The sequence below is a fragment of the Theropithecus gelada genome, chromosome 2 (assembly GCF_003255815.1).
Source record: "Theropithecus gelada isolate Dixy chromosome 2, Tgel_1.0, whole genome shotgun sequence".
NCBI lineage: Eukaryota > Metazoa > Chordata > Mammalia > Primates > Cercopithecidae > Theropithecus > Theropithecus gelada.
This window is the reverse complement of record NC_037669.1, coordinates 31,641,759-31,655,820: the sequence shown is the minus strand read 5'-3', so window position 1 is coordinate 31,655,820 and position 14,062 is coordinate 31,641,759. Positions and strand designations below refer to the sequence as shown.

At 38.2% G+C, this 14,062-nt stretch overlaps 1 protein-coding gene across 1 annotated transcript in view; it reads right to left on the bottom strand.

Moving 5' to 3' along the window:
* The window catches only part of CD96 (CD96 molecule), a 113,779-nt gene that overhangs the window by 11,501 nt on the left and 88,216 nt on the right, over positions 1 to 14,062 (bottom strand). The window contains exons 12-14 of the mRNA XM_025376224.1: positions 13,593 to 13,682; positions 4,147 to 4,270; positions 2,028 to 2,188 (exon numbers count right to left, since the gene is read on the bottom strand). Coding sequence (XP_025232009.1) covers positions 2,080 to 2,188; positions 4,147 to 4,270; positions 13,593 to 13,682 — 323 coding nt within the window. The 3' untranslated portion in view covers positions 2,028 to 2,079. The remainder of the gene's footprint in view (positions 1 to 2,027; positions 2,189 to 4,146; positions 4,271 to 13,592; positions 13,683 to 14,062) is intronic.

The following is a 14,062-nucleotide window of genomic DNA, read 5'->3' as shown; positions in this document are numbered from 1 at the left end:
TTTCTAGTTGTTGAGCTGTATTTTAGTAATCTATTGCTATGTAACAAATTACACTCAAAATTAATCGTGTTAAACAATAAGCACTTATTATTTTATAGTGTTAGAAGTTCAGAAGTTTAGAAAAAGGCTTAGCTGGGTAGTTCTGGCTCTCTTTAGGTCTTGGTCAAAAGATCAACTGAAGTTGCAATTATCTAAAGACTTGACTGGAGGCTGGAGAATCTGCTTCCAAGATGGCTCCCTTACATGGCTGGCAAGTTGGTGCTTATTAGCAAAATACCTCAGTTCCTTGACAGGTAGATTTCTCAATAGGGTTGCCTGGGTGTCTTCATGGCATGGGAATGGACTTTTCCCAGTGTCAGTGGTCAAAGAGAGATCAAAGTGGAAGCCACAGTGTATTTTGTGACCTAGCCTTGGTCATTTCTAAGCTTTTTTGGCTATACCAAGGATGAGACTGGTACTCCATCTCAACATTGTGCAAGTGCACTACCCTGAGTGTGAATACCTCCTTAAATTTTTTTCCCTAGATACATTGATTGCCTCACCTTAATCCTGGCCCCAGGTTACACAAATCATCTGTATTCAGCATCGGAGGGAACAGTATAAGGGTGTGAATAGTAGGAGGCACAAACATTGGGGCTCATCTTGGTGGCTGGCCACCACAAGAGTTAAGCATCTACCTAAGATTCTGAGTGATGAGAAAGAACTTCCACTGGCTCGATGGTTCTCAACTTTGCTGAATATGTGAATCATCTGAGAGTGCTGATGCCTGTGCCTCACTCCTCAGACATTCTGATTTAATTAAACTGAAGTGTGACAGCCATGGTATTTAAGAAAAAGACATAATCTCCAAATAACTCTGCACAAGGTATTCTCATGTGCAGTCAGGGATAAGCATACTGCAAGTGAACTGAAGTTTCCTTTTGAGACTAAAGTCCACACAGAATTTGCCTATCACTATCTGTCAACAACATCTGTTTTTCCCTCCTGGAGCAGGGAGTGTGGGAAGGTTTCAAGAGACGAGGAGGATTAGTCATTTATTCCCTCACAAACTGTTGCTGAATACAGAACATGTCTGGCTGACTAGGTTTCTTCTCTGACACCTGCACATTCTGCTTCAACTGTTCTGTAAAAGATTGGTAGGAGCAGGGTTAATTAATCAGTGCTGATCTGATTTGAGGCTCTTTCTCTTTTTCAAAACAGATCAAAACAGGCAGGTTAAACGAACAGGAAAGTCCCCAGATGAAAAAGAGAAAAACAGGAATTAGATGAGTAGCGTTGGACGTAGGCTGCCTGTTTACTTACAAAACAGTTTGGTACCAGTTTGATGGACATACACACGAAGGCACTCAGGTGAAACCACTCTTGGCTAATATAATTTTAGAGGCCAGTGGAGTTTTATATCTTCCGTGCTACTTGGTTGTTGGCTAGTTATCTCTTTGATCCCTCTTCATCCGGGTCCACGTGGCAGGAGTCTGGGCTGAACATGGTGGGAAGACAGTGAAGGAGGATTGAAAATATGGTTCCTGTGCAAAGTATTCTGTTTTCCGTCCATGAAAATAAACAACAGAATTTCAATATGAAGACTAACCATACTTCTCCATTACTTGGCAGCCTCGTTAGAACTTTTACATTTTCTTTTTCCTGTAATTATCATCTTAGGGAATGCAACAAAGGCCCAGGATTTTGGCAAGGAGTTTACAATGTTGATAGATGTTCAAATAAGAGGATCAGGCATAGGCATACACTTGAAACCATTGCTGTCCCTCCCTCAGAGAATTTAAATGAAAATACCGTATTTTTTTAATGATGGCAGACTAATGTGTACTTCTTACATAAGCAAGAAAACCACTACAAATTGCATTGAGTGTGAACATGACATATCCTCTCACTCTTGGTTAAGCTTCAGGCATTTGAAGATGAAGCGGGGTGAGTTGCTGGGAAAACAGGTCACTCACTTCTGAATTCCATTTCAGCTGCAGCAAAGGTGTGGCTGAAGAGCGACTATATTAATAAAGCACAATGTCTACCTTCTCAATAGGATTCCAGCAGAGTTCTGCCATGGGGCAAAGTCTCACGAGACTAGAGGGTCTCCATCTCATGATAAGGCGGATCACTTTCGTTGGGCTCTTGAATGCAAGTGTACTTGATAGGAGGGGGTGGTGGCTTGAAAGGTGGAGGTCTTTCCATGCTAGGAACAAAATATTGGTCTTTCAGTGCCAAGAATGTGAGGCAGTCTTATGCACACACACACACAGATGTGCTTTGTTTCTTTAAAGGAGAACACAGATTGATGAGAAAGAGACATACCCTCCCAGTTCTTTCAGCATTTTTGCTGGCATAACCCTGTGCTTGTTAGTCCTGTCAACCATTTGAACCTCATGATGTTACTATTAGTTAATATTTAGATGGTACTTTGTAGTTTGCAAAGCGTTTTTATCATAACATTATTTACTTTGTGTGCAGGAAATGCATCACCATCTACAGATAAAACTGAGGCTCAGAGGTTTTAAACAACTTGCTCAAGAGAACCAGACGGACAATTCAAGTCTTTTCACCAGAACTGATACTCTGCATGAAAACTGCCTCCTAATAGAAGAAATGTTTCTCTTATGTGGATTAAAATTTTCCTCCTGAGACTGAATCTTAAAATTCTAGGATTTAAGACTGAAGCTTTTCATGTAGCCTCTTTGCTAACCCTAGCCCCAGCCTTTGCCCGAACACTCACTATGTACTGTGGGGATATGGTAGAGATGGGAAGTAAATCTCTTCTTGAGCCCTGAGTACTGGCTAGATAATGCCTAAATCCCTTTTGTTTGAATCAGTGAACATTCTTAAAGCCATCTTTGCACAAAGCACTATTTTATGTTAGTGCAAGTCATCTCTTTTTCAGAAATGCGTTAAAGAGCCAAGTTAGTGTGGAATTTAGCTATACAAATGCTCTAGCTATCTTGATATCAGGAAACAGAAATATATCTGTGAACATCTTTATGTCCATCACTCAAACACCTCCATGCCCTGGCAATCCATGGCCTCTTAGGAGAGATAAAGAGTGGGTGGTGGGGGAAGGAGGATGGAGAGATTGATTCTCATCTCCATATAAAACAAACATTTGAATACAGAACAATTTAAAAAATCAATTCAGATTTTCAGATTTCATTTGTTCATTTAATATAAAGCTCTCTAATCCCTGTTACCCAATTTTCAGATGCTTTAATGGAGACTTCATATGTATTAATAGGTAGGTACAATGCTACGAAATGTGCACTTTTGTTTTACTTTTGTTTTTTGGAGGAATTATGAGTTTCTCAAGGTCATGTGGTGGCCAAATTGTAGTCCTTGGAAAAGAACCTAGAATTTCTAACTTCTGGTTTAGTGTTGTATTCACCACTCCCTGTATGTGGTTATAGAGTCTTCAAGGATACTCTGCAAAAGGTAGAAAAGCATATGGCAAGATAGTTAATGTTATCTTAGAGCAGTAGTAAGACAAGTGGAAGATCAGCTCTGGGTACTGGGGTCTCTTCCAATGATGGCCCAATCCAGACTGACTCAAAATAGCAAGTCAGAAAAATGAGGCTTAACCTTATGTACCATTTCAGCCTGCTGATTGGAGAAGGGTTTTGGAAAACATTTCAACAAGACAAAAATGAGTAACCCAATGCTTACTTTCTTTTCTGCTTGGGAAAAAAGGAAAAGGGCAGTAAAAGCCCACCCTAGTAAAAAAGCGGCTGGAAATCTCTTGAAATTACCTTTCTCACTCAATTTCACACTCGAGCATCTAGGACCAGCGGAGCCTAGGCAGTTCAAAGATGCATGAAAATGAAAATATAATAAAGATTGAAAGAAAAATCAGTTTTAGTTTTGAGGGGAGGTAAGGCTCAGTTCTCATTTCATGTCCACAGACTCGCTCTATCTGATGAATGTTACAGCCTGACTAGGCCAATGCAGAGAGGGATACTGAGTCAGGAGTTGTGTATTTAATCCCAACTGTGTGATGCTGGGAAAGCTATATAATCTCTCTGAGCTTCTGTGAGCCTTATTTCTTCATTAAAATATGGGAAGAACTTCACAGAGTAATAATATATTGCACTGATGAACATTTTACAATGAAAAGTTGTCAGTTCCTATATATGTTAATATTATACTCACATTTCTTTTTGGTATTGACACCATTTTCTCACTCCAAGACCAAACAATATCATGCAGCAAAAGAGTAAAGCTGCCACAATCACTGGCCAGGACATTCCATCTTTGGGCTTACTGACCACAATACCTGAAAAGGGCATAAAGAAAGATGAACTTTAATCCCAAACTTTGGCTTTTGGAAAACAGGATTAATTAAACTTTTTCTCCTATGTGAAACATATTTTCTTCAAAGGCCATGGGGATTCTCATTGGCTATGATCATACTCTGGAGGTGGGCATGTCTATGCCTTGTTACCTACACGAGGTGGTAACTTTTAAGAGTTAATGATGTATCCTATCAGAAAATTTCCATGGATATATATAAGCATACATATGTACCATGAATATATACCTCTTTTATTACAATTGGGGGCATATTATACACACTATTCTGTCCATGGCTTCTTTTTCGTTTTTTCACTATTTTAGGTTCAGGGGTACATGTGCAAGTTTGTTATATAGGTAAATTACTTGCTGTGGGGATTTGGTGTACAGAGTATTTTGTCACCCAGGTAATCAACATAGTGCCTGATAGGTAGGTTTTTTTTGTTTTTGTTTTTTTAAATCTTTACCCTCCTCTCAACCTTCAGAAGGCCTCAGTGTTTGTTGTTCTCTTCTTCGTGTCCATATGTACTTAATGTTTAGTTCCCACTTATTGGTGAGAACCTGCTGTATTTGGTTTTCTATTCCTGTGTTAGTTTGCTTAGGATAATGGTCTCCAGTTCCATCCATGTTGCTGCAGAGAATATTATCTCATTCTTTTTTATGGCTTCATAGTATTCCATGGTGTATATGTACCACGTTTTCTTTATCCAGTCACTGTGGATGGGCGTTTAGGTTAGTTTCATGTCTTTGCTATTGTGAATAGTACTGTGATGAACATATGTGTTCATCTGTCTTTATGGTAGAACATTTTATATTCCCTTGGGTATATATCCAATATAATAAAATTGTTGGTTAAGTAGTAATTTTTTTTTTAAGTTCTTTGAGCAGTAGCCAAACTGCTTTCCACAATGGCTGAACTAATTTACATTCCCACCGGCAGTGTATAAACATTCCTTTTTCTCCACAATCTCACCTGTATCCGTTTCTTTCTTTCTTTTTTTTTTTACTTTTTAGTAATAGCCATTCTAACTTATGTGAGATGGTATCTCATTGTGGTTTTAATTGCATTTCTCTAGTGATTAGTGATTTTGAGCTTTTAAACTAATCTAAAAATGTAAAAACCATTTTACATTTTTAATTTTACATTTGACATGTTTTTAAAGAATAAGAGGCCAAAAGATGTACACCTGGCCTCTTTTTCTTAAAAAATATTCTTGGAATACTTTCCATAGCACTGCACAGAGATTTATCTCATTCTATTAAATGACTGAATAGTTCAATGGATATACCAGTTTATTTAATTTATCTCACAATGTTAGATGGTTAAATTGTTTCCAGACTTTGTTATTGCTAATGATACTCCAGTGAAATTTCTTATACATGATAGATAGATCTTTAGGTACTTCGATTACATAGATCATTTGGGCAAAAAGCTATCTGGATTGGTTTTCTTTCCTTGTCTCAACTAGGTAGTAAACTGCTGAAGCAAGGATTTAAATTTCTTTCATTTCCCCGTTTTTATTACACTGCTTTTCATACAGCAAAATCTCAAAAAATACAGGTCAAAGAACTAGATTTAATATTCGCTCTCACATCTTTTCTGTGTTTGTACAAAGCCTGGACTGAAACCATGTGATGTTATCATGTTAGCATTGGCTAGAGTATTGAAGACTTTTCCCTTTCATACAACATACATCCAGGGATTCGAGGTCTTCCTGATTCTCACCCCTGTCAAAGTAGCAACTGAGGGTTCCCTGGAGACTCATGTAGTCCAATAATACACAATCTTGTGATACATTGTATATACAGATGACTAGAAAGTTTACATAGTTCAAACCACTAGAGTAGCATGATCATGAAAGAGACAATTGGTCAACTCAGGTCTAGACAAAGTTCTGTTTCACACAAGTCAAAATTTACTAAGCTCCACCATGGTAATATGGTGAGATATAATATTTTACCTCCACAGTTTTAGATAAAGGAAAGAACAAAAGGTTTTATTTTATTTTTCTATAAGTTATTGGGGTACAGGCAGTATTTGATTACATAAGTTCTTTAGTGGCTATTTATGAGATTATGGTGCACCCATCACCCAAGCAGTATACACTGCACCATATTTGTAGTCTTTCATCTGTCACCCCCTCCCACTCTTCCCTTCAAGTCCCCAAAGTCCATTGTGTCATTCTTATGTCTTTGTGTCCTCATAGCTTAGCTTCCCACATATCAGTGAGAACCTACAATGTTTGATTTTTCATTCCTGAGTTACATCACTTAGAACAGTAGTCTCCAGTCTCATCCAGGTAACTGCACATGCTGTTGATTCATTCCTTTTTTATGGCTATGTAGTTTTCCATAGTGTGTGTGTGTGTGTGTGTGTGTGTGTGTATGTATCTATCTATCTATCTGTCTATATAAAAAACAGTTTCTTTATCCACTCATTGATTGATGGGCATTTGGGTTGGTTCCACAATTTTGCAATTGTGAATTGTGCTGCTATAAACATGCATGTGCAAGTATCTTTTTTGAATAATGACTTCTTTTCCTCTGGGCTGATATCCAGTAGTGGGATTGCTGGATCAAATGATAGCTCTACTTTTAGTTCTTTAAGGACTCTCCACACTGTTTTCTATAGTGGCTGTACTAGTTTACATCCCCACTAGCAGTGTAGAAGCATTCCCTGTTCACCATATCCATGCCAACATCTACTGTTTTTTTATTTTTTTGGTTATGGTCATTCTTACAGGACTAAGCTGGTATCTCCTTGTCGTTTTGATTTGCATTTCCCTGATTATTAGTGATGTTGAGCATTTTTTCATATGTTTGTTAGCCATTTGTATATCTTTTGAGAATTGTCTATTCATGTTCTTAGCCCACTTTTTGATAGGGTTGTTTGCTTTTTTCTTACTAATTTGTTTGAGTTAGTTGTAAATTCTGGATAGTAGTCGTTGGTCAGATGTATAGATTGAGACAGTTTTCTCTCACTCTGTGGGTTGTCTCTTTACTCTGATTACTGTTCCTTTTGCCATGGAAAAGCTCTTTAGTTTAATTATGTGCCAGCTATTTATCTTTGTTTTTATTGCATTTGCTTTGGGTTCTTGGTCATGAAATCCTTGCCTCAGCCCATGTCTAGAAGAATTTTTCCAATGTTATCTTTTAGAATTTTTATAGTCTCAGGTCTTAGGTTTAAATCCTTAATCCATCTTGAGTTGATTTTTGTATAAGGTGAGAGATGAGGATCCAGTTTAATTCTCCTACATGTGGCTAGCCAATTATCCCAGCACCATTTATTGAAAAGGGTGTCCTTTCCCCACTTTATGTTTTTGTTTGCTTTGTTGAAGATCAGTTGGCTGTAAGTAGTTGGGTTTATTCTGTTCCATTGGTCTATGTGTCTATTTTATACCAGTATCATGCTGTTTTGATGGCTATGGCTTTATAGTATAGTTGGAAATCAGATATGTGCTGCCTCCAGATTTCTTCTTTTTACTTAGTCTTGCTTTGGCTATGTGGGCTCTTTTTTGGTTCCATATGAATTTTAGAATTGTTTTCTCTAATTCTGCGAAGAATGATGGTGGTATTCTGATGGGGATTGCATTGGATTTGTAGTTTGCTTTTGGCAGTATGGTCATTTTCACAATATTGATTCTACTCATCCATCAGCATGGGATGTGTTTCCATTTGTTTGTGTCATCAATGATTTATCTCATCAGTGTTTTGTAGTTTTTCTTTTAGAGGTCTTTTGACTCCTGTGTTAGGATATTCCTAAGTATTTTATTTTTTTTTATTTTTTGCAGCTATTGTAAAAGGGGTTGAGTTCTTGATTTGATTCTCTGCTTGGTCGCTGTTGGTGTATAGATGAGCTACTGATTTGTGTACATTAATCTTGTATTCGGAAATTTTGCTGAATTCTTTTATCAGTTCTAGGAGCTTTCTAGAGGAGTCCTTAGGGTTTTCAAGGTAAACAATCATCATCATCATCAAACAGTGACACTTTGATTTCCTCTTTGCTGACTTAGATGCCCTTTATTTCTTTCTTTTGTCTGATTGCTTTGGCTAGGACTTCCATTACTACGTTGAAGAGGAGTGGTGAGAGTGGGCATTCTTGTCTTGCTCTAGTTCTCAGATGGAATGCTTTCATCTTTTCCCCATTCAGTATTATGTTGGCTGTGGGTTTGTCATAGATGGCTTTTATTACATTAAGGTATGTCCCTTGTATGCCAATTTTGCTGAGTTTTAATCATAAAGGGATGCTGGATTTTGTTGAACTTTTTTTTTTGTATCAATTGAGGTGATCATGTGATTTTTGTTTTTAATTCTGTTTATGTGGTGTATCACATTTATTGGCTTGTGTATGTTAACCCATCCCTGCATCCCTGGTATGAAACCCACTTGATCATGGTGAGTTATCTTTTTGATATGTTGTTGAATTTGGTTAGCTAGTTTTTTTTTTTTTAAGGATTTTAGCATCTATGTTCAGCAAGGATATCAGTCTGTCGTTTTCTTTTTTGGTTATGTCCTTTCCTGGTTTTGGTGTCAGGGTGAGGTTGGCTTCATAGAATGAATTAGGAAGGGCTCCTTCTTTCTCTATCTTGTGGAATAGTGTCAATAGGATTGGTACCAATTCTTTTTTGAATGTCTGGTAGAATTCTGCTGTGAATCCGTCTGGTCCTGGACTTTCTTTTGTTGGTAATTTTTTTTTTGAGATGGAGTCTCACTTTCTCACCCAGGCTGGAGTGCAATGGCACAATCTTGGCTCACTGCAACCTCTGCTGCCCAGGCTCAAGCAATTCTCCTGCTTCAGCCTCCCAAGTAGCTGGGATTATAGGTGCCTGCCACTGCACCTGGCTAATTTTTGTATTTTTAGTACAGACAGGTTTTCACCATCTTGGCCAGACTGGTCTTGAACTCCTGACCTCATGATCCACTGGCCTTGGCCTCCCAAAGTGCTGGGATTACAGGCATGAGCCACTGCGCTCGGCCCTTGTTGGTAATTTTTAAATTGCCATTTCAATGTCACTGCTTGTTATTGGTCTGTTCGGAGTATCTAATTTTTCCTGATTTAAGCTAGGTGGTTGTATTTTTCCAGAAATTTATCCATGTCTTCTAGGTTTTCTAGTTTATGTGCATAAAGGTGTTCATAATAGCCTTGCATGATCTTCTGTATTTCTGCAGTGTTGGTTGTAATATCTCCCATTTCATTTCTTAATGAGGTTATTTGGATTTTCTCTCTTATTTTATTGGTTAGTCTTGCTAATGGTCTATGCATTTTATTTACCTTTTCAAAGAACCAGTTTTTGTTTCATTTATCTTTTGCGTTTTTGTTGTTATTTCAATTATATTGTGCTCTGATCTTGGTTGTTTCCTTTCTACTGCTGGATTTGGGTTCAGTTTGTTCCTGTTTCTCTAGTTCCCAGGTGTGACCTTAGATTGTCTGTTTGCACTCTTTTAGATTTTTGATGTAGGTGTTTAGGGCTGTGAACTTTCCTCTTAGCACCACCTTTGCTGCATCCCAGAGGTTTGTTAGGTTGTGTCATTACTGTAATTCAGTTCAAAGAATTTTTAAATTTCCATCTTGATTTCATTTTTGACCCAATGCTCATTCAGGAGCAGGTTATTTGATTTCCATGTATTTGCGTGGTTTTGAAGGTTCCTTTTGGAATTGATTTCCAGTTTTATTCCACTGTGGTCTGACAGAGTGCTTGATATAATTTCATTTTTCTTAAATTTATTGAGGCTTGTTTTATGGCCTATCATATGATCTATCTTGGAGAAAGTTCCATGCACTGTTGAATAGAATGTATATTTGGCAGTTGTTGGATGAAATGTTATCTATATATTTGTAAAGTCCATTTGTTCCAACATATAGTTTAAATCTGCTGTTTCTTTGTTGATTTTCGGTCTTGATGACTGGTCTAGTGTTGTCAGTGGAGTACTGAAGTCCCCCACTATTATTTTGTTGCTGTCTATCTCATTTCTTAGGTCTATTAGTAATTGTTTTATAAATTTGGGAGCTCCAATGTTAGGTGGATATATGTTTAGGATTGTGATATTTTCCTGTTATACAAGGTCTTTTACCATGATATACTGTCCCTCTTTGTCTTTCTTAACCACTGTTGCTTTAAAGTTTGTTTTGTCTGATATGAGAATAGCTACCCCTGCTCACTTTTGGTGTCCATTGGCATGAAATGCCTTTGTCCACCTCTTTACTTTAAGTTTATATGAGTCCTTATGTGTTAGGTGAGTTTCCTGAAGGCAGCAAATAGTTGATGGGTGAGTTCTTATCCATTCTGCGGTTCTGTATCTTTTAAGTGGAATATTTAGGCCATTTACATTCAAAGTTAGTATTGAAATATGAGGTACCATTGCTTTCATCATGCTCTTTGTTATCTGTGTACTTTGGATTTTTGTTTTTGCTTTTTAACTTGTATTTTTGTTTTATAGGTCTTGTGTGATTTATGCTTAAAGAGGTTCTGTTTTGATGTGTTTCCAGGGTTTGTTTCAAGATTTAGAGCTCCTTTTAGCAGTTCTTGTAGTGGTGGTTTGGTGAAATTCTCTCAGGATTTGTTTGTGTGAAAACAACTGTATCTTTCCTTCATATATGATGCTTAGTTTCACTGGATACAAAATTCTTGGCTAAAAATTATTTTGTTTGAGGAAGTTGAAGATAGGTCCCCAATCCCTTCTAGCTTGTAGGGTTTCTACTGAGAAATCTATTGTTAATCTGATAGATTTTCCTCTGTGGGTTACCTGGTGCTTCCATCTCACAGCTCTGAGGATTCTTTCCTTTGTCTTAACTTTGGATAACCTAATGACAATGTGCCTTGGCGAAGATCTTTTTGCAATGAACTTCCCAGGTGTCCTTTGTGCTTCTTGTATTTGCATGTCTAGGGCTGTCACAAAGCTGGGGAAGTTTTCCTTGATTATACCCCAAATATGTTTCCCAGGCTTTTAGAATTCTTTTCTTCCTCCGGTACACCGATTATTCATAGGTTCAGTTGTTTAACATAATCCCAGACTTTTGGGGGCTTTGTTCATATTTTCTTATTCTTTTTTCTTTGTCTTTTTTGGGCTGGGTTAATTTGAAGATCTTGTTTTTGAGCTCTGAATTTCTTTCTTCTACTTGTTCAATTCTATCACTGAGACTTTTGAGAGCATTTCACATTCCTAAAAGTATGTCTAAAGTTTCCTGAATTTTTGATTTTTTGTCTTTAAGCTATCTATTTCCAGAAATATTTCTCCCTTCACTTCTTGTGTCATTTTTTTGGATTTCTTTGGACTGGTCTTCACCTTTCTCTGGTCCCTGTCTGATTAACTTAATAACTAATCTCCTGAATTCTTTTTCGGGTAAATCAGGGATTTCTTCTTGGTTTGGATCCATTGCTGGCGAACTAGTATGATTGTTTTGGGGGGTGTTGAAGAGCCTTGTTTTGTCGTATTACCAGGGTTGGTTTTCTGGTTCCTTCTCATTTGGGCAGGCTCCATCACAGGGAAGGTCTAGGGCTGAAGGCTGTTGTTCAGATTATTTTGTCCCACTGGGTGTTCCCTTGATGTAGGCGCTCTCCCTTTTCCTATGGATGTGGCTTCCTGGGAGCCGAACTGCAGTGATTGTTGTCTCTCCTCTGGGTCTAGCCACCCAGTGAGTCTGCCTGGCTCCAGGGTGGTACTGGAGGTTGTCTGCATAGAGTCATGTGATATGAACCATCTATGGGTCTCTCAGCCATGGATACCAGTGCCTGTTTTGGTGGAGGTGGCAGAGGGTGCAATGGACTCCATGAGGGTCCTTACTTTTGGTGGTTTAATCTTTTGTTTTTGTGCCGGTTGGCCACCTGCTAGGAGGTGGAGCTCTCCAGAAAGCATCAGCTGCAGTAGTCTGGAGAGGGACTGGTGGTGGGCAGGGCCTTAGAACTCCCAATATTATATGCCCGTTGTCTTCTACTACTAGGTTGGATAGGGAAGGACCATCAGGTCGAGCCAGGGCTAGGCATGTCTGAGCTCAGACTCTTCTTGGGCAGGTTTTGCTGCCACTGCTGTTGGTGATGGGGTGAGATTCCCAGGTCATTGGAGTTGTGTACCTAGGAGAATTATGGCTGCCTTTGCTGATTCATGCAGGTTGTCAGGAAAGAGGGGGAAAGCCGGCAGTCAAAGGCCTCATCGAGCTCCCGTGCAAACTGAAGGGCCAGTCTCACTCCCACTGTGCCCCCACCCTGCCAACAGCCCCAAGTCTGTTTCCAGGTGGAGGATGAGATGGGCTTGAAAATTTGTGTGAGGCTATCCACCTCCCAGAGTATTTGGGGTGTCTCCTGGGTGCTACAGAAGCAGTCTGTTTCCTTCAGAGGGTCTGGGGGTTTTCTCGGGATTGCTGGTTTGTTCTTGCAGTTGACCTGGAGCTAAAATTCACAGTGCAAAACTGCATGCTGCAGAGTTGTAATCTAGTCCTGCTTTCTGTCTGCCACGATCCCTCATTTTTGCCAAACAAAAGATTTTAAAGAGGTCTTACATCAATGCCTACAATTTTTTTTTTCCAACCAAATATAGAAAATGAGACCACTGCCATCACAATGGAAGTGGAAAAGCGGAACTCCACTCCTGACCCATCTCTAAACTAGACAGCTCTTTAAGGCACCAATACCTTAAAATCTTTGTAGTACCTTAGTTTGCAGCTTTATTGCCACGACATGTGCAAGATGATGCTCCAATGATCAGAAGACTGTATGACCTTTGATACAAAATGAGCTGAGTACCTAGGTGTTGCGTTCACTAGTCAAGTGAACACCCCTGAAGTTGATTATGCTTGTGAACTTACAATCATGACCTTCATTAGGAGGGTCCTAACTTTATTGAATCTTTTGCCCTCTCATGATATAAAAGAGGGATTACATTTTGCATGACAATATTATATTAGGTGAATTATAGGAGTACACTTTGTTCCAATGATTTCTTTCTCAGACTATGTTTTCATAGACCTGAAATGTTTTTTGCTACTTTTCACCTGGATAATTCTTATTTATTTTTCTCAGATTTTAATTTAAGTATCATATCCTCATAGAGTCCTGTCCTATCCTCCAATTAAAATCAGGACTGCCTGTTTGACTCCGACAACACCTTATCATAGTACTTGTCAAAAATAAATTTATTTGTGATTATTTATTTACTATACATGATCGCTAATAGATTATGATCTTCAAAAAGCCAGTGTTTTCACTGTATATCCAACAACTGGCATAGTGCCTGGCAAATGGTAGGTACTTGATAAATATTTGTTGAGGGAATAAAGCATAAAATCTCCCAAAATAGGACAAATGACTTACCAGTGATATGGACGTGATTAGTTTTTGTAGATCCATTGGCAGTTGTGGGGACTTCTGAAAATGCTCTGGTAGTGCTGGTAAAGACATTGTCTAGGAATATAACGGAGATATCTGGACAAGACATCTCAACTTGATCAAGTGGTATAATATCATGACTGGGTTTCATATGCTATTTGAAAGAACTCAATTTAAATTGTCTAAGTATCCCTTAAATATTATGTGTAAAGTTTATTAAGAACCAATTTATCGCAAGGCTGGAATCCTGAGATTTGTCTAACAATTGCCAAAGGAATAAAATTTCCTATTGGTTGAAAAAAAAATTCCTATTAATTGAAAAAAATATCCTATTGGTTGAAAACAGGAAAATTTCCTATTGGTTGAAAAAAAAATAAAAAAGAAGCTCCATACTTCCAAACAACAAAATGATGTCTGCTGAAGAATCTCCATGAGAAATGTAAGTGGTACAGAAA